General features: G+C 40.8%; 3 protein-coding genes across 4 annotated transcripts; 2 read left to right on the top strand and 1 right to left on the bottom strand.

Annotated features, from left to right (window-relative positions):
- Positions 1-1359: 1359 nt before the first annotated feature.
- Positions 1360-14113, top strand: tmcc1b (transmembrane and coiled-coil domain family 1b). Of its 2 annotated transcripts, XM_069678723.1 has the most exons (8): positions 1360-1401; positions 4581-4752; positions 6906-6949; positions 7701-8474; positions 11152-11571; positions 11933-12417; positions 12516-12651; positions 12733-14113. In XM_069678723.1, the coding sequence occupies exons 4-8, from the start codon at positions 7875-7877 to the stop codon at positions 13045-13047; spliced, it is 1956 nt and encodes a 651-aa protein (XP_069534824.1). In that variant the 5' UTR covers positions 1360-1401; positions 4581-4752; positions 6906-6949; positions 7701-7874; the 3' UTR covers positions 13048-14113. The 2 variants fall into 2 exon arrangements, with proteins under 2 accessions (XP_069534824.1, XP_069534825.1); XM_069678724.1 differs by lacking the exons at positions 1360-1401; positions 4581-4752 and having other exon boundaries at positions 6939-6949; positions 8209-8474.
- Positions 14114-15225: 1112 nt separating this feature from the next.
- LOC138606134 (transmembrane and coiled-coil domains protein 1-like) lies at positions 15226-16233 on the top strand. The gene is made up of 3 exons (XM_069678597.1): positions 15226-15449; positions 15534-15663; positions 15940-16233. Exons 1-3 carry the CDS (start codon positions 15226-15228, stop codon positions 16231-16233), a joined length of 648 nt encoding a protein of 215 aa, XP_069534698.1.
- A 447-nt stretch (positions 16234-16680) lies between these two features.
- Positions 16681-18044, bottom strand: h1m (linker histone H1M). The gene is made up of 5 exons (XM_069679036.1): positions 17954-18044; positions 17583-17839; positions 17396-17504; positions 17262-17311; positions 16681-16962 (listed from the first exon to the last, which is right to left on the bottom strand). The coding sequence occupies exons 1-5, from the start codon at positions 18042-18044 to the stop codon at positions 16681-16683; spliced, it is 789 nt and encodes a 262-aa protein (XP_069535137.1).
- Positions 18045-20415: the final 2371 nt, after the last annotated feature.

Raw genomic sequence — 20415 nt, 5'->3', positions numbered from 1 at the left:
CACAATTCCACACAATACCTGGAATTTTCCATCCGACAGCCACTCGACTCCCACCACTAAAACAGAGGCTTTGGTAAACACACCTGCCCCACCCCTAAGCATGATGTTCTCCAGCAGCCACAGTATCCGATGCCCCCTCAATATTCTTTCCTGCATTTCCTAAAACTCCCCCTCCCTCCACATGTTCAAACTCAGGAACTTCTCAGGATTCCAAACCAGCAGCTTAGCTGCCCAACCCACATCATGTTTATCCTCCGACCTACCAGATCCCTGTGTTGTACCCTCCTCCTTAGTGTCCTCCTAAAAGACCCAATACTGAAACTGCTGCTCTGACTACAACCTCAACAACTAGTGCGGCTTCCACACTAAAGCCTGCTGCTCCAAAGTCCTTTTATTACTCACACCCTCATATGCCAGCATATTACACTCCTCAGCAGGCACCCATGCCGGTATTTCCTGATCCTCCTGCAAACCTAGCTTTATCTGATTCACACCAGCCTATCTACCTTGCTATGCCTCCATGTTATCCTTTTACTTCTTATGAAGGGCAAAAACTGCACAACACTAGTAAAGGTTCTTCGCTCACGTAAAGATTTGACTTACCTCAAAGTTTTGACCTGCCAAAGATGTAAAAAAACTCTCAAATCATCCTCTCCAGTAAAAAAGAAACGGACAAGATGTTACAGGTCAAACCACTTGAGTTTCTTGTTTTGCATGCAGCAAAATGTAATTCTCCTTCAGATAAATATATGGAATTGTTAGCTACACAAACACCGTCTGTATGAAGTATTGCTTTGATATTATTGAGTCTGGTAAGGTAGTAAATATTCTCTGGAAAGGTTTATTTTGCATGATGAAGGCTGTTCAGATATCATGGAAGACCAAAACATAGGGCCTACTTTTAATTTACAGGCAGGAAGCAGTAACTTTTTGTACTAAAATTTAAAATATAATTATTCATCCATTTTAAGAACGGTTGCTGATTTAATGTTCTGTTAATGCACTAATCTATTGATCAACAGGCCATGCCTGACAGTATTGCATTGGCTGGAATAACATTCTGGTTGGCTACTGACCCCTTGTTTCTTATGCCTAAAATCTTTTTTTTTACTTCCACATATCAATATAACGAGTATTAATATATTCGAGGACGTGCGCCTGCGTTTCTGTGGTTATTTCCACAGCCATGAGGACATTTTCACAATACATATCTACTTATATAGATTTATTAAATACTGCTAAACCCTTATAACCGAATCACCTGCACGGCTCAGATGGGATGGCTAGCTGCCTCTGGTACTCAGCTGTTCTGACGTCGAGCACGCTATTTGACGTCACCGTGGGAGTGTTCCTCCATCGGGAGAAATGAATGGTCATCAACACAATCCTCTCAGCGCCCATGTAAGTTGAAGCCAGCTTAAACACACATTTTGCGAACTGGTGTATGAATGAGATGTGTTTCCATGTGCTGTTGTCCGTTCTGCACAGTGTTTAAGGTTTATTAATGCTGTTTGTGCTATTGAGGCTGCCGCCTGGCGAGGTGCCCTGTTTGCCTGTAGCTAACCATGGCTGAAGCTGAGCGTTGTTTTTTTAGCTAGAGTCTAGCCAGACTGCTAACTGACAGGCGGAGTGGCCAGGCGGCGAGTAAGCGCCTGTTTTGCCACCCAGGATAGTCTGGGTGGGCGATGTTTAGTATATTTACATTTGCGTTAGTACGAAAAGCCAATTAATGGCCATGCTGAGAATTGTGTAAAGGTTGAACTTTGGGGACAACACCCAGGCCGGATTCAGTGACATTTTCATCGCGGTTAGACCAGGATATGCTAAACAAACTGATCGAGCTAACAGCTTTGACTTTGTCCTCAGTTAAGTTCAACACCGGCTGATATTACCATTGCAATGAGGAGGCTCTAAGCTAATGCAAACCTTTAATGGATAGAGCTGTTGGACTAATACGCCACCATGAAATTCAAGACTCCAAGGTGTAATTAAGAGAGCCTAGTGGGAGTATGTGACAGATGGCTACCCGATACCTTCACTCTAAATTCACCCGGTGTGTTTGAGCTTTTCACACCTGTGAGGGCCGTTTTATGATGGTGTTGTCATGTTGAAGGGGTGCCACGGCATGGCTGTAAAATGAGTGTTTCATTTTAATGTTAAATGCCCATATTAGGAATATCGCTAATGACACAAACGGATACTGTAATACTTATGGCTCTTTACTGTAATCAGTAATGTAACATTTGGATGTGTTAATTGGTATTTTATTTCAATATTCATTTTAAGATTCGTAAGTTTGATTGCAGTGCAGGTGGAGGGATCAATTGGTCACATTTGGTCTCTAAACTTTATTCACGTATACGGTTTTGTGATGAGTGTATAACAACCAGAATCCCGGGTATAATCCTCATCATGCAGAGCATTACAGTTTCTTGATCTGTTCCTTTAAAGACAGGTGTAATGTGTATCATATTACATGTTGGCCATCATCAGACTTTGGCATTCATATCTGTAATCTAAAAGCACATGAGCAGAGTTCATTAGTAGCTTCAGCAGTGGTAAGAGCTAACTTGTACAGATTACAGAAACAAATTAAAGTCTATCCTCTGTTGCTTAACAGAGCAGCATTCATGGTATATAACATATAATGTTGGCCTGCCATTTATTGAAACGCTTATAGATCAATTTAAAGAAAAAGCAAACAAACAATCGTTAATGTAGCCCGGAGGGCATGTAATCAAAATGCATACTTTATGCTTGTAGTCTGTCGTTATAAATGCAGTCGTTAGCCACGGTAACCTCAGAAAGCTGTTGTGAATGCTTGTGAATTTTCAGTACATAGACCGAATGTTTTCAGAAATAGAACAACGACCCCGCCCCGCTCAGCCGCACCGGTGTTCACTGTAAAGTAAAGCGAACACCCCCCGGCGCACTACGATAGCTTGCACTGCTAGCTACAAGAGGAGCATTCAAGCCACCAAAACTGGGCCAGCGATGTATTTTGACCTTATTTACCATAACGGTTAGAACCACCCTTGAATGAAACTATAAACTACATTGACGATTATAGCAAATATATCCTACATTTGAATGTTTTAAATGCCAGGCCTACAAAGGTTGGCTAGCAAGCTGCTAATTTCAGCCTCTTCTTATCTCTAGCTAACGTTAAACCGATGGGCTCAGACTATTTGCAGTAACTTCAAAACATAACTCATAAGTACAGTCTATTTGTTTGTGTAAATTGTTTACTTTATCACACATCTTATTAATATTTTAATTTCACGCGTTACTAGTTAACCAACATGTAATTACACCGAATGCACCTGTTACCTAATAAGTAAAGGAAATAATAAACCGGAACTTTACGCATATATAAAGCAGCATAACGTCAATGTGTGTACAAATAACGTTGTGTTTCACGTTATAGCCGAATACAAAGGAAAGTTTATTGTTACGCCGGTAGATGATGTCACTGAAGGGTTGGTGATGATCTCATCGGAATGCAAGTATGACTGCCTTTGTGTCATCATGCAGAGAGCGATAACTAATTTCTTGTTCTTACATTTGTTGTTTTTTAATCGTCATATTAAATTATTTTATATCAGTTGTTGCTCTGTGATGCAGGCAAATAATTAATGTCATGCAGATATTCCCAAAGGGGCTATTTGGCACTTTTAATTACCATGACACAATTAAGTAACTCAAAAACCCTTGGAGGCCTGTGCTTATTTTGTCTTTTCATTTGTGGAGCCACAGACTTGACTGAGCTTTTTACAAGCTTCTTACAATGGCCTTAATTACAGGTAAAGTCTCTGGCTTGACTCAATTGAACCAAAGTTGAAATCAGCTCACAATGCATGCTGGTCAGATTACTGTCCAACTTTATCCCGACCTGCTCTGGTGTCATGCAAGCCAACAATAACATCACAAGATTCAAGGCTCCTGCAGTATTTGGAGCCAGGCGCTGCAGTGCTTTCCACTGCTAGAATTCAGGGCATGATGGGATACGCCTGTATCTGATCTGGTCTAAGAGCTGATTGGTTCAGGGTTCAGCTCTAATCCACAATATAACTGGAATATAAGATTTCATAAAAGCCCTGACGGTGTAAATATCTGACAAATCAATAACAACTATTGTTGTAATTTTCTGCTTTCCTCTCCCCATGCGCTTTGATTAATGAGTCACGCTTTGAATTTATACAGGTTTAGGGGATGTGCACAGCAATCAAGCCGGCTTATATGCAGAAGCAATATAATGGCTGCTTTACATTAGAATCCTTGCCCGTCTACATTTTCATGTTTTCTTATTATGCTGAAGAACAACATGAAAACAACAGTTATTGGAGTGTTAGTACAAGATTAATAGATTAGACCGAAAAAAATAGATTCAATTGGGTCCGATTTAACATGATGTCTGTGTGTCTACAACCTCCCGTACAGACAATGAAGGCTGTTCCAAACTGTCTTTGACTGTAGTTTTTTGTCAGTTTTTTTTTTTAATAAACACAAGCATTGTGTATGTCTGATGTTGTCAGTTTGAAAATGTTCTTCTTTCTCAGACTCTTTGTTTTTCTTTGCAGCATGTGATTTTTCTAAATGTCCATGGAAACAGCTGATAAAGTTTGACAGCTCTTCACCACAGTAACATTTCTAAGAGTTACCCAGAGGAAGCAGAGCTCGAGATTTGCTTGGATTACGCCTTTTTCTGTGTAAATAGATCCAAAAATCATCTGCTGATGACCACATCTGAAGGTATGTTTCTTCATGCACTTGGACTCTTGCTGAGTTGTGTGTCCCTCTGTTGTAGCTGAAGCAATTTGTCTTTGATTTTAATGAATTTTGCTCAGCTATACTATTATCTCTATTACTACACGCACTATTATAATTTTAAAAGATGAATATTTGTCTAAACTAATTGAATAAGTGCTTTTCTCTAGGGGATAAGTGCAGACGAACAATCAGAACAAGTGGGCCTCTGCTGTAGCAGTCATCAGAGAAAGCACACTGCTTCCAGATCAATGTTTCTTTAACACAAGTAAAGGCTTAAACGCTACGAGACACACATGACACTCTTTAGACGATGTGACCTTGGATAACTGCAGAGAGTGATAGGCGAATGTTGGCTGACCCATTTCAAAGAGAGCACTTTGCCCTCAGCCCGGAGGAGTCGCTTGCCATTGTGTTATCAGTGTAGATGAAGGATATAGTTCCATGTCTGAAGAGTTTGTGTTTTTATCTATTGTCTCGGGGTTAAAGAGCAGCTTTCCATGGAAGACTGAAACATCCATAGACTTAACATTATGACACAATGTAGTAAAGAGTGCGCCTTGTATCTGTGAGTGTTAAAACAGCAGCCATGGTCCCTGGAGTGCAGGCAACGCCGTTTAGAAACCGAGCGTGTAAAATAACTTGATTATATCTTTATTATTATTATTAGTCTTTCAGTAATTCCGTTACAAAACAAAGACGCTTTATATGAATAATCCATTGACGTTTAAATTTGTTTTACGTAATGACTGACGTGAGTGACAGCAGTAAGTTAACTGTACTATAATTCAAACAGCCTTTTCAAGCATGTTGCTCAGCAAGAACTGGGTAGGATCCTCTTTTCATTTCTGTACCATTCTCACTACCACCTACCCTTTTCCGAAGTGCTTTCTTATCCAACAGTGCAGATCTAACAGCAGGAGCAGCAGTAATGAGTCACTGTATCACTAATGGACCATTTCAGAGGGTTTTGGGTGCTAGATTGTGCTGCTGGCTTGTTAAGTGATACTTCATAGCTCTGCTGACTCGTGGAATCATTTTTCTGTTTGTCTGCAAAATAATTTGTGCACTGCATAGTCAGAGGCATCACTTTAGGCTGTGGAGATGTCCTTTAGAGAAACACGATTCTCACTACAATGTTAACAGCCTGTCTGGGTGCTCAAGGACTACAGGAGGAGAAATCAGAAACTGTACAGTTGATAATGTATAGAAGAAGATATACAAAGACGTGTTAGCAATACATGGAATTCAGGTTTCATTTTATGGCATTGAGAGTGCAACCTGTGCAAACAAATCAAACATTTTAATGTATTTGCAGCGCTGCAACCAGCTTGGTTTTAAATCACTTTGATTCAGTCCTGCAGAGGCACAGCAGATTCAGACGAGCTGTGTCTGAACCTGGCATTAGAAAGAAGCAATGCGTTTTCAAAAATCAGGGATTCATTTGATTGCGGTTTCATCTTTGTTCATTTTGTGCACAAATGGGGCGCTGGTTTAGCTCCGTTGGTAGAGTAGGTACAGAGGCCCCACTCCTCGATGCACCGATCGCAGGCTTGACTCCCGGTGCGCCGATCCCCCACTCTGTACTCACCACATTTCCTGTTTCTCTTCAGCTGTCCTATATAAGAAAGACAAAAAGCCACAAAATAGTCTTTAAAAAACAATTGTGCAAAAATTTACAAAAACCTTTGAATTTGGTCCATCTTTATTTATATAGCTCCAAAATCATAATTTGCCTCAGGGGAGTAGATGAGTTGTGCAGTGATGGCTGCTCTGATTTCAAGCCATGTTTGGATACTATGTCGTATTAAAATTTGAATCGTGTGTGTAGAGCGACTGTCATGTTACTGTCATGTCCTGCATGCTGTAATTTACAGTGTTTTCCACTGTAACATAGCAAAGCTGGTCATGTATCGACTGGCTGCTGCCTCTCAGGGTTTTAATCACAGGTCCATTAGGTAATGTTGACTGTTGACTCAGCATGTTAGGAGCTCTTAAGTCTCTAGTCTTGTGTCGTATTTCTTTACACATCCATTATTAGCAGTTACTGCTGAGTTGAAGGTTTGTCTGTTTTCTGTTTCTCCTTTGTACGGAGCATATGATTTATGTTTTTTTGTTTGTATTTCTGCTTTATTTAGCCGATCCTGAGCTGTGAGTCAGTAGAGGAGAAGCTGGGCTGATGGTAAGTCACACTCTATCTCACCTCCTCTCTTGCTTTTCTTTTCTCTGTGTCTCAGTAAATGTATGTACAGTCAAAAACTTCTATGTAAGCTGTCACCTGAGAGCCAAGGACGTGGACTCGTCACATTACAGGATTTTAGCCTCGTTACAAAATGAGACGCAAAGCGGAAACCGCCGTGGATCACTGAACACAGTAATCCTTTCAGAATGGGATAACAATTACTGTCCAGTCAGATTTTAATTTACTTTTTTACACTCTGTAGTCTCTTTTGTTAGCTTCATCCAAGCACTCAAAGTTTTGTTGATTATTTTTCTTCTTAAGGAATACTTTCTGAAATGTAATTATTCAACTATAATGATGTATTTTTTTTGTGGCTTGAATGCCCAGAAATAAACAAGTTAGAAATCACCTGAATAACAATCATCGACATTTCAGAAACTGTTCTTAAACCTTGTTTATGATGTTAACTGTTGTTTTCCTTTGCATTCCTGGGTTGGCACTGTCAGACACGCCACATGCTGTTTAGCTAATATGGATACCTGCTGTTGTCCTATAGCAGAAAAAAATTGGAAAGCTTTTTCAGTCATGAATTGGAAAAAATGAAGAAACGCTCTTATATAAAACTGCAAAAACAGCCGTCAAGTCTGTGTCAACCCAGTTTCTGGTGCTTGTTTTTTATTCTGCCACTGCTTATTATGTTCATCACCCACTGCTGCATGTCATAATTCATTTTATTTTCCTTTTGTGGTAGACAAGCATGACATTGAGCCAAGCCACAGATGCATGCCCACTCAAAAGACCCAACTGAGCGCCGTCCCCTCTGCTCCCCGGCTCTCAACCAGTCTGACAGGGGGGGGGTGTCGACGGGGCGTAGCTAGTCCCCTGCACCCCCAGTAGAGCCTCACTGTGAAACTGGAGGTCTCAGATGGATCAGGGTAGTAGTGAGCAGAGTCCAGAGGAGCCGGACGCAGGAGGCCGAGCGGAGCCAGAGGTCGGCAGGAGGGCATCGGAGTCAGAGCACGGCTTGTCCAAAATCACCCATAATGCCCTGGAGAACATGGGAGCGTTGGGCCATGGCCTGAAGCACTTCTTCCAGCCACAGCGCCGACGCTCCTCCGTTTCCCCACATGACTCCGTCTCCTGCACGGGCACCCCTTCCTCAGAACCCACTGATGTAGGGTCGGAGGTAGGGGACGCTCCCGCCTCCTCGGCCCCCCCTTTGGATTCTGACAACTCTGCCGCTTCCGCCCCTCCTGCAGCTCTGAGCAGAGTTCTGCAGCAGATCCGAGGTGCTCCACCGATGATGAAGCGAGGAACCAGCCTGCAGAGCCGCCGCAGTAAGGTGGGGGGCTCTGGGGATCCTCCCCAGAAAGGGAGCCCACAGATTCACAGACGCAGCACCCATGAGGCCCTCCTTCAGGCTGGTCGCCCACGCTCCTCCTCGACCACAGATACACCCAGCAGCCCCGCCCTCGCTGACATGCTGCTGACCTCGGGTTACCACTCAACTGAGGAGCCTGATAAGGTGAGTTCTCAGTCCTGTCAGGTAGTCTAGGTGAGACGTAAAGCATCGTCATGCAACAGAGCAAGGAAGAAATTCCAGTGTTTATGCGAATGATGCACTGGAAGGTTTGTGATGTAGGTCACATAGGCAGCTGCTGAGTGTGTAGGGGGGAGCCCACAGGGGAGTAGAATTGCTTAGCTTTCTGGTAACACTCCTTCTCTGAGTTATGACTCAGTCCAACATAAACGCATCATAATTCCAAGTCCAGAATAATTATACATTATACATAATTAATTACTTTACAAGGACAGGTGTAAAAGTCTGTAACAGATAAAAGGCCAAACATTTGTTTGGAAATAATAGAGTAAAAAAAAAGCCTCTACTTATAGTCTTACTTAGAACTTGCACTGAATTTGTGCTTGGATGTTTTCTTCAGTAACAAAAGTAATCCAGTAACTGTTATCTGTACACAGGTGGTTTAAGAGCTGCTCATAGCCAATGCAGTATCACTTTGCAAGATGAAATCTTCCAACCTGTCACAAAAACTGAGCTCAAGGTGCGGCAAACAGTTCAATTTCCTGCTTGAATCCAGTTTTGCAAAGTTCCTACACTCAAAACATATTTGTTCCAAATAAACAGTGAATAAGCCATGTGTATTAGCTTGTTTCTTTGCAATTTTTATTCTTTATTCAAAAAGTTCCAACAACTTTATTATATCCCTTGAACTCTGACAACCTCCTCATATATATACAAATATATTCAGCGTGTTGATAAGCTGTTTTCATTCTCAAAATCTGTCCTATAACATGCACATCACTTAATATATATGACATTATTTTACTCTATTTAATCCTAAAATTGAATTCAAAGAAATTTAGCTCCAGCACCTAAAACACTTAAAATATCAAACAAAGAGATGTTGTGCTCTCACAAGGAAACAAACGCATTGTTTTTGTTTGCAAAAATAAAAGATGAACTGAGTCAGGCGCTCGTATTTGTGCAAGAATGTCAAAGCTTAGTGACAGGTGCAAACATGTTAAAAGGCTGTTAATGGTTTAGAAGTGCCTGGATGAACCGGTGAATGGGGAGATGAGCTGTCAGTGGTGGAAGGTCATAGATTGCCTTTGACTGGTTGGTCACTATGTGCTTTAAGCCTTTCTAAATTTAGCCCTCGCTGTCTCTGAGAGTACTTCAGGTCAGAGAAGGCTTGCAGGGCTAAACACACTCACACTAAATGATTGTTTTTTGACTTTGAATACTGAAACAGTGTTAAAACAAAAAAAACAATGAAAAGTGTAAAACATAAAAGCTTATGACATAACAGATTAAATAAAATAGAACTGTTAAAAACAGGCTGTAATAAAAAAAGTTTCTTATTGGAAAAAAAAAGCAAAGTGCAAACATATAGAACATCATAAGATATAAATAGGGTTTGACCCTTTAAACATTATTGGGCCATTTAAAAAGGGGACTACACGACAGGAGACTGTCGAATGACAAATCCAGTGAAAGTAGACATCGTATATCGAGGTGCCGTGCCACGCTGTTTTACATCTCTACCAAACTCTGTGAAAGTTGGAATAAAGTTTATCAACAGATGATGTTAGCAAGTTGGAAATTTAACATCTCGCCCTCTGTGTTCATCTTCTATTTAATAACATGTTATTTTATATCATTTTACTCAGGCCAGGTACAGTTTTCATGTGGATCACTAGTTGTCTATTTGTTGCTTTGCCACCATGTTGGCAGGCCCCTCTACAAGTAACAATAAAAAATGCTACATGATTGTGTGTATTAGTTCTGTAGTTTAAGTAAAAATGCATGTAATCAAATTGGTCATTCATTAATAATGTTGGTGTATAACCAATCATCTGTAAAATGACTGGAAAGTTATTCATCAGCAGTTCGTTCTTGGCGCCTCTGTCAATGTTTAGGGCTTTCTGACTTGTCCTTGTGTTGGCTTAAAATATGGGTTTCAGTGCTGCTCTAAACAATCAGTGAAACTGAGTTAACTTTAAATAGATCTAGAAACTACACAAACCAGACCACAAACCCCAAGTGCTTGTTTACCAAGATATTGTAGTTTCATATCTTGGAGGAGCTCAACATTTGCACAATTCCCAAAGGGGCTGGTAGCTCAAATTATGAAGCCAAGATTTAATATTTACCCCTCCTCTTATTGCCCCAGTTTCAGCCCCAAGGCTCTGATGACTGTTTATGGTTTCAAGTCATTTGCACTGGGCTCTCTAACTAAGCTACCACCTGAGGGGTAAAATTAAAATCAATGTCATAAATCCTGCTAAATCCTCAGTTAAGCTGGCCTATTACTGAGCTTTTGTTCCTCTTAACAATCACTGTTTCTTCCCCCCAGGACTCTTTAGCTGAAGCTGTGAAGTGACAAAAAGGAACTTTTGCTTTACAGGCGCCATCTGCTGTTGTGAACGTGTAGTGACAGATACGCCTAGTGTTTACAAAGACCGAAAGTGTTCACTGTAGTTACTGTGAAGGTTTTAATTAGACAAAATGTTAACACTGCAAACAAAGCCCATGCCAAGTATGACATTACACAATGCTTACACAAAAATGAATGATTGATGATTTATTCTGTAACAAACAGTGATTTAAATGTTTGACTTTGTAAATTTCAAATGATTCATTTTTAAAATTGTTCCCTTTTACTTTTTTTTTTTTTTTATAGCTGGATAGATATGATGGATCAGGCCCTGCTGTGTCACCCAACGCCCTCCCATACGGTGCAGATGGGTACGATGTAGTTGACAGTACCCCAGACCCACAGCGAACTAAGCAGGCCATCGCCCAATTACAACAGAAAATCCTCAAGCTCACGGAACAAATTAAAATTGAACAAACTGCACGTGACGACAACGTGGCCGAGTACCTGAAACTGGCTAACAATGCAGACAAACAACAGAGTGCACGCATCAAGCAGGTGTTTGAGAAGAAGAACCAAAAGTCAGCTCAGACTATCCAGCAGCTGCAGAGGAAGCTGGAGCATTACCACCGGAAGCTTCGGGAGGTGGAGCACAACGGCATCCCACGCCAGCCCAAAGATGTTTTCCGAGACATGCACCAGGGGCTGAAAGATGTCGGAGCCAAGGTGTGTGCTTTCTTGGTGTCTTCAATTGCAAACACTTAATTGGCATACAGTCTCCACAGAAGGTTATTTTGTTTTTATTTTTAGTAGTGTATCCTTCTGGCAACTACTGCATGATATTTTGCCAATGCATTCTGTGCATTCTATCCGTATGTTGTTTGAATATTTTGCCAACTGACTTTCAGAAAGGGGAAGGCATTATGATAGCATATCAACACTACAATAGCTGCATCCATTGGGGCAAAAAAGCACAAGCCTTTTTCACAGGTTTCCATTATTAAGACAGATGACATGTAACCATATTTCACATATTGCAATAACAACGTGACCCAGCCTGGGTACTGACTGATCTCTTTGGTTACAGGTGACAGGGGGCCTCTCCAGTTTCTCTCAAGCCACTCACTCTGCAGCTGGAGCTGTCGTGTCAAAGCCAAGAGAAATCGCCTCTCTCATCCGCCACAAGTTCGGCAGTGCTGAGAACATTGAAGCCCTGAAAGACTCTCTGGATGAATCCCAGGGAGATGAAGGAGTGGGTCCAGGGGGAACGAGGACCCTCGGGACAGGACAGTTACAGTCCAGCCCAAAGTATGCCAGTGATGAGGACTGTTCGAGTGCTACGTCTGGCTCTGCAGGAGCCAACAGCACGACTGGAGCTCCTGGAGGTCCCCCTAGCTCTAAGGGCAACACTCTTGAACATGGCCAGGCCTCAGGCTTTGATGCGATCCTCCATGAGATCCAGGAGCTCCGGGATAACCAAGGTCGACTGGAAGAGTCCTTTGATAACTTAAAAACCCACTATCAGAGAGAATTCACGATTATTATGGAGGCCCTGCAAGAGGAACGATACAGGTATTGCATCATGTTCTGTAGACTGTAGTATAGAAGGTCTGTATGTGAAGAAGAAAATGTCCTGTTTGTCATTTACTGTTGTTTTCACTATTTCTCAGGTGTGAACGTTTAGAAGAACAGCTGAATGACTTGACCGAGCTGCACCAGAATGAGATTCTGAACTTGAAACAGGAACTAGCCAGCATGGAGGAGAAGATTGCTTACCAGTCTTATGAAAGAGCGAGAGACATTCAGGTGAGCTTCGACAAAATGTACAAAATGTTTCTGCTGTATCTTTAGAGCTACATCATAGGTATTTCTGTCTCTGACCTATAGGAGGCGCTGGAGGCATGTCAGACGCGTATCTCCAAGATGGAGCTGCAACAGCAGCAACAGCAGGTGGTGCAGCTGGAGGGTTTGGAGAATGCCACAGCAAGGACTCTACTCGGAAAACTAATCAATGTGCTGCTAGCTGTCATGGCGGTCCTTTTGGTGTTTGTGTCCACAGTGGCTAACTGTGTCGTCCCCTTAATGAAAACACGCAGTCGCACGCTTACTACACTGCTCCTTGTAATCCTCCTGGCCTTCCTCTGGAGGCACTGGGAGGCTATTTCAGAGTATCTGCATCGCTTTCTGCTGCACCCCAGATGACCGACTTCGAGAGGCCTATTCAAACATTCAAAGGACAGAGGGGTGGGGCTGCTGTGTAAGATGAGGACATAGACCCATACAGGAAGTTGAATCTTAATAGCCCTACCCTTTCTTCTGCTTCGGCTTGTCAAGACACTCAGAAGGGTTCAGCAGAGGTGTGTCACTTTATCAATTTCTGAAATGTGTTTCAAGTAGAATAAAATGGAGAGTAGGGTCAAGAAATGGCTGGATCTTTGGTATCGACATGCTATTTTTGGTGCATTTGTGGTACAAGCACATGCTGTAAGGGTGAACAGGGCATAGTTGAAGGAGAGTCGGAGAGAACCGCACACTTGATTTCTCTCTTTTGAGTGAATTTGTTTACATGTGGAAAACTTTGCATTGTTTCTCCACAGAAGAAATTGTAATTCAGAGTTTTATTACTTTTGAGCTGAATCAAGTGGTATTGTTTTGAAGTCACTGCTACTTTTTAACACAAATGATTGATGATTTTTTATTGTCTTATAACTGTAATGAGCTGACAGTGTTCTGCTGATTTTGTTGTCCACATTCTCTTTTTGTAAGTTCTATCTCTTCTGGTCTTGCCACTTTGATTTTTCAGTCTGCTCTTTCTTTCCCTTTTATTCGATCTTTTTTCAATTTCAGCTTGTGTGACCAACTCTTCCTCTTCGCTACATCTAAAGAATGGGGTGCTTGCACATCAGCCACATTGCTCTGGAATCAGACTTGTCACTGGATCAAATAATTGTGGGTTCTTGACTTGTTTCTTTTGGATGTGTGAAGTCAATTACACTGGTTCTGCCACAACCAGGATATTACTATCAAGTACTTATATTTGGAGTTGCGAACCTGCCCTCTGGGCCAGCTGGATCCTACCATCCTGGTGGTTTTTCCACTGCAGAAGAAAAATCTATGAACTTATTAAACATACTTGAAGAGCGATAAAAGTGCTCAAAGACTCAGTGCTTCCGTACTGTTTCTATTAGTGACAATGAAATAGTAATACTTTTTAGTTGATTTTTTTATTTTTTAAAGACAAATAAATTTGCTGTTTTAAAAGGTGTAATTCAAAGTCTTACTTGAATTTGTCTGTAGTGTCATGAAATTGCTGGATTGAACACATTACAAAACAAGTCCTGTTGGGGTCACTTGGTCCCCTATTAGGCTATATGAGAGAAATACTGTTAAATTAATTAAAAAATGAATTAATAAGATAGTTTACAGGTTTACCCTGACTCCTGCCAGTTTTCCCTCGATGAGACTTTAGACTGTGGACCTTTACTACCATTTTAACAATTTACTGAAACAACTCAAAGTAAAAAACAAAGCAGTGATATCAATATCCACATCAGAAGATATTTAAATCTATAGTTCAGGCCGGAGTGTTAACACGCTTTTTAAGTATCTTACCGTTGCTAAGCAACACGAAGAGATTTTAACGGTCGGCGGAATTTTTGCTAACAAGCTGCAAACAGTAAAACAGTCTTTATTTTGTGTTTATTTTGCGCGCAAAGGTAACAAACTGAACAGCGAGCATTATCAGAACGGTGATATTAAACATTTATGGCTTAATTTTAATTCATAATTTCACGCTATCCAAGTGAAATAAACGCATAGAGCGCCTGCATTTAGCTAACGGGAAAGTAACGGTAACGGTATTACAGTGATATCGACACCTGGCAGGTTGGAGGTCACTGAAACACAACTTCATTTGAAGCCAGGTAAGTTTCTACTATTATATAAAAGTGTGAGACGTGATAGAGATAGATAGTGCTCTCTGAATTCGATATTGAGTGTTAAAAAAACGTATGTACGTAGGCTTCTAGAGAGGTTCCAAGAGGCAAGAGGCGAGCCTTCCAGGAACCATCAGTATTTTTGTTGCGTAGCAGTCACTCACAATGCTTTATGAAAATGTATGCACACAAGGCCACATGTTAATATACTTTATTTATTAAACTCAAACATTTTAATCCAATCCTGCTCTTACAGGTGACAAGTTGTCCAGCTTCTTTCCAGGCCCATTCTGCTGCTAAGATGTGGTGTTCAAGCTGTGCAAAATCTTCTCCCTCACCTGCAAACACTGAAAGCCTGACAAACTTAGAAAAAACCCAGGGGGAGGAAGGTGTAGGCCCTGGGGGAGGGAAGACATTTAAGACAAGGCAGTTGCATTCAAGCCCAATGTATGGTATTACTTCTGGCTCTGCAGAAGCCATAGGAGCCACATACTCCAGGGATAATACCCCTGACTATGCCCACGCCTCAGGCTTTGATGCTTTAGTCCATGAAATCCAAGAGCTCCAGGAAAACCAAGGTCCATTTGAGAAACGCTTTGAAAACTTAAAAGCCATATACCAACGGGAGTATACCATCATCGTTGATGCCCTACAAGAGGAACAATACAGGTATGTTATGCCTACTGTAGTACTTAGTGCATTAAGACTAACATGTCCGATCTGTGATGTACTCTTGTTGTTACTGTTTTGTAGGTGTAAACTTTTGGAAGAACAGCTCAACGACTTGACAGAGCTCCACATGAATGAGATTTTGATCTTAAAAGAGGAGCTGGCTGGCATGGAGGAGAAGCTTGCCTACATGGCTTATGCAACAGATATTTGTGTAAGCTTAAGTTGTTTTTTGAAGCAGACACAGCAAATATAGGACCAGATAATCCTGTGTAGAAAAACTGTGCACATTGCACAGATAGTGAAGTTAAAGGTTTAAAAGGGGTCCAGGAGCTTGATGTCACCCTGTAGCAGGTTAACTTTGTCTCAACTACCACAACTGGAAATATCTGCCATGGACAAGGTCCATAAAGAATGGCTGCTGTATATGAGTGTAATTAATCGGTTTGATGCTAGAGCACCCACTGACAGTTTTATCTCTGACCTGTAGGAGGCATTGGAGGCATGTCAGACACGTCTCTTCAAGATGGAGCAGCAACAGGTTGTACATCTTGAAGGTTTGGAGCATGATACTGCAGAGATTCTTCTTGGAAACGTAGTCAAGGTGCTGCTAGCTCTTATGGCAGTCTTAGCATTTGTGTATATGGTGGGTAACTGTCTCATACCCCTGCTCAAAACATGCAGACACTGCTTTTTGTACCCTCTGGGGGCAGTGGGGGATGCCTTTTTAGAGTATCTTAATTACCTTTTCTGCATGCAGCATCCCGAAGAGGAAGACCATTAATAAAAAATCTCATCTCAAGCATCACTCGGGCATTTTTAATCAGGGATCTCATGGAAAAGACAGGTCTGAAGTTACTTTTATTGTCCAGTTGGTCACAGGACAGAAGTAAAAATGTATAGCACCTATTTAAATAGATCTAAGTGCTTTACATAATCAGTATGCCATGCAAAAAGCATATATGAGAATAAAACACAATACACATAACAGCAACCATCCAGATACCCGTTAAAATTATAGAAGTCACTTTAAAATTGTTTTTATGAAACAGTCAGACTCAGTTTAGTTTTTTTTCATGTCTCACTACAGCTAACATGTTTTGTTAAGCCCTTTGGTCAAAGTAGAGCACCAGTTTAATGGGTCTTCAAAAGAAATGCACACAAGAGCTCCAAAATTAGAATTTTATTGCAAAACAAAAACAGTATAAAACACCAGTTAAGAGCTATAATTTTACTCTGCAGTCTTCTTCCCTCGTTTTCCAGGTGCTTTAGGAGCAGGGGCATCACTTCCTGCTTTAGCAGCCTTAGTCTGGGAGGCCTTTCCTGCCTTCGCCTCCTTGGTAGTCTTTGCTGCCTCCTTTGTGGTCTTTGCTGCTTTAGTTTTGGCTGAATCAGAGGTTTCCTCATCATCTCCCTTCTCTGCAGCTTTTTTAGATTTTGGCTTCTTTGCTGGAGCAGCTTTTGCTGGAGCAGCCTCTTCATCTTTCTTTGACTTTTTAGGAGGCTTTGGGTCCTAAATTGGAAAAAGGGAACACGAGGCCACATATAGTATAAATAGTTAATAAGTTATAAGTATTTAAGTCCATGGTTTTGTTTATTTTGATTGGACTTTTGCCAAAGCACTGCTGTTAAAAAAAACAAATACATTTAAGTTCAGCCATGCCACCAAAAAAAGAAAAGAAAATTACTTTATAAGACATCTGTAATTCCCACCATAGATAAAATTGACAAGTGCCCCATCTTCAAGTTGGGCATTCTTAAGACACCAGTCAAAATAATGTCAACATTTTATAATAAAGAGCATTCGCTTACCTCTTCTGACTTGGCCTCTTCAGTGGCTTTGTCTTTCTTCTTTGGGGCACCTTTAAGAGGCAACATGCCATTTAAAATGGACATCTAATAAAATAGCTTTTATTTCTGCCTGTAGTTATTTAAACATTTCATACCTGCTTTTTTGGGCTTCTTGGCTCCATCCTTGGCTGCTTTTGGAACTTTTTGCACATTTGGATCTGTGTTCTCAGATTTTGCCTTGGCCTCCTTTACTTTTGGCGCAAGCTTAAGGAGACCAAGAATAAGCCAAATTACTTACGTCATTTGACACGCTTTGATCAAACTGTAGAATTTGCATCTTACCCTAAATTTTCCTGTTGCGCCGGTAGTGACATTGGAGTTGGCAGGCCGCACCAGCGTGCCAGTCTCGATCCCCTTTTTCAGGGCTCTGCGGACTAAGTGCTTCAGCCGAACCAAATCCACGGAGGGGTATTTTTGCTTGATGTAATTCTGTATGGCCTGGGACGAAACGCCTTTGCGTGAGTCCAGCTCTTTAAGTGCTTCTCTCACCATGATGGCTGTAGAGGGATGAGCTGCAAGTTTGCGCACTGCCGCGGCGTCTACAGAGAAAACAAAAGATAACATTTTGGTAAGTAGGAAGGTTTCAAAAACATGACCACAACTCTTGATATATGTACACGCAAAATCGCGTTTTTGACGATTTGCGCTCAGACCTGATTTTTTCTCGACTTTCTCCTCCACTGGAGGATCGCTGGAGGACACAGGAGCATCGGCAGTGTCTACTGCTTGCTTTTTAGGAGGCATTACTAAGAATTCAATATAAAAAAGGTAACCAAGACCGTCAATGAGCAAGTATTATTAAGTCTAAAAGTAGGACACTACATCAGCACGTTCCGCGTCTCCGTCTTTATGCGGTCGCTTCCGGTGAAATGACACCAGGTAAATCACATCGCGCCAGGTGCAAATCATTAGGGATCATTAAAGCCGTCAGGGATCGTAGCGAAAGACGCCATACACCGTCTTTGTTCACTTTTACATTTTTTGTTGTGGGTGGATGTGGATAGCTCAAGTCATTTTACTTTTTTGCAAAAACATTGACATTCCTTTTTATTTGGAAAAAGATGGATCGTGCAAGAGTGCACCATCATATCGTGAATTTTGGAGGTCAAGAAAAGGAAATGACTTGAAGATATATGAAGTCATGTCTGATGATTTTTTCCCCTTAGAGATGCAAATACCAACAGCAGTGCCTCAGAGGCACCAGCTGCTTTAGAGGAGAAAGGTATCGCACTTGAAAAGTGAGTAAAAGTAAAATATGTTCGCCCTAAAAAATGCAGAAGTACCTAGGTGAGTAACCCTGGTTCAACTGCCTATACAGTCATTGCTATAAACATGTGGAATTTATTTAAAAATAACTGAAAAAGACTGGTATATATATTTGTACATTAAGGTTTAAGGTGACATTTTGACATTGCTGCATGTCCGCTTCCAGCAGTCCATGATCACTGGATAAACACATGTCATGTACAGATGTAAGCAGATGGTGAACATATGATGAAGACACTCTGGCTTCTTCTCATGTCGCTTAAATTGCATCCATGCTTCCTTCACTTGCGTCTTTCACTTGCATCTTAGTCCCTCCCACCAGGAGAGGAGAGAGGAAACTAAAATGTGAATTGTGTGTGTTTCTGTGGCCTGATTTTTTTTTGTGTGGTTCAGCTTTGATGTTAGCTGTGGATTCCTGACAGCCAGTTCTGCAGACTGACAAGTGAATTTGTCAAAGTTCACAAAGTCACACTCTTTATTTATCTTTATCTATTTGACTTTTTTTTTTCTTGACTTTTGTTTTCTGGTAAGATATATTTTGTTATACCGTTATTTCTGTCGAACATAAGTTTCTGGTTCAGGTTAGGCATAAGTTACCATAGTGATCTACCCCAGTTAGAAGTGAACCACCTTTGTAGTACTGAAAACCAAGAGTTAACCCTGTAGTTACCTCGATTACCGCAAATCCTGCTCCACATTATACCCCATAGCTGACACAACTAACACATTTTCCTAACAATTAATTGATTTATCAGAGATATAGGAGAATGAGAAATGTGTCCTAGGTATTTTTTTTCAGAAACTTACAAGAAAATGTTGAATATATTATTTAGATATTTATTGAAATTGTTGATGAAACAGTTAATACTTATCTGAGTATTGGATTTAGTGTGACCTCTGCTTTTTTGGAGTCTTATGATTCTGAATTCACGAGACAAGAATACAGGTGCAACTCATAAAAGTGCATAATACAAGTCAAGATGTACAGTTGTTAATTTCCTGAATATACTTTTTAGATTAGACTTTTAATAAGGCCCTTAATTATGTCTATCAGCTGGGTTCAAGCAGTATGTATAACCATGACGCTTAGCATGTTCCTAACCTGAATTCAATGATTCCTCATGTTTACAACTTTAATCTTTCATTTTTATCTGTTCAAAAGTGATATGTTGTCCTTCAGTTTTATATTTAAAAGTCAGTAGATACGCTCAATGCTCCTGCTTTTGTGTTGGAAGTGAATCTGACTTTTTTTTTTTTTTTTGGCTTCAAATCAGAAACATGGAAATGGAAGTGAGTAGTAACCGGTTGTGGACTGACTGTGAGTGTAACTTTACTGGGACTGGCACTACTCTGTACCAAAAGAAGAACTGGTGAGAACTTGATTCATGTTTCCAGTAAAACTTGAATGTTTATTTCCTCCCTGCTGTTTGAGAGAGCTCAGACGAGTAGTAAGAGCTATTGTTCCTGGTGAACACATAAGTAAACACAAATCTTAGTTAATCCAACATATTGTGTAGTGCTGTGATTCTCTCCTTTTCACCCTTTTTTGTTTATTTACATTTTCTAGAAAGCTGTAAGATCTTTTTTAAATTAAGTTATGGACTGCTTGCTTAAGTGCAGCAGGATGCTATTTGTTAAATTAATGGGGAAAGCGCATTCACCTTCCCCCTTAAACTCTTGCGAGAGAGCATGTAAATCACAGACATGTTTGGGGAGAAAAAACATCCCTCTCGATATTATGTTTATGGCTACGTCAACGTCATAGGCAACGTCACTGTGTTATTCTTACATACAACGTAGAGTACTGTGGTATTTATGCTGTTGTGTTGTATTGTATAATATCTAGCAT

The sequence above is a fragment of the Semicossyphus pulcher genome, unplaced genomic scaffold (assembly GCF_022749685.1).
Source record: "Semicossyphus pulcher isolate SPU_LCO1_2020_fin unplaced genomic scaffold, fSemPul1.0.p SCAF_3, whole genome shotgun sequence".
In the NCBI taxonomy this organism is placed as follows: Eukaryota; Metazoa; Chordata; class Actinopteri; order Labriformes; family Labridae; genus Semicossyphus; species Semicossyphus pulcher.
Note: the sequence above shows the minus strand (reverse complement) of the source record. Positions and strands in the feature narration are given on the sequence as shown.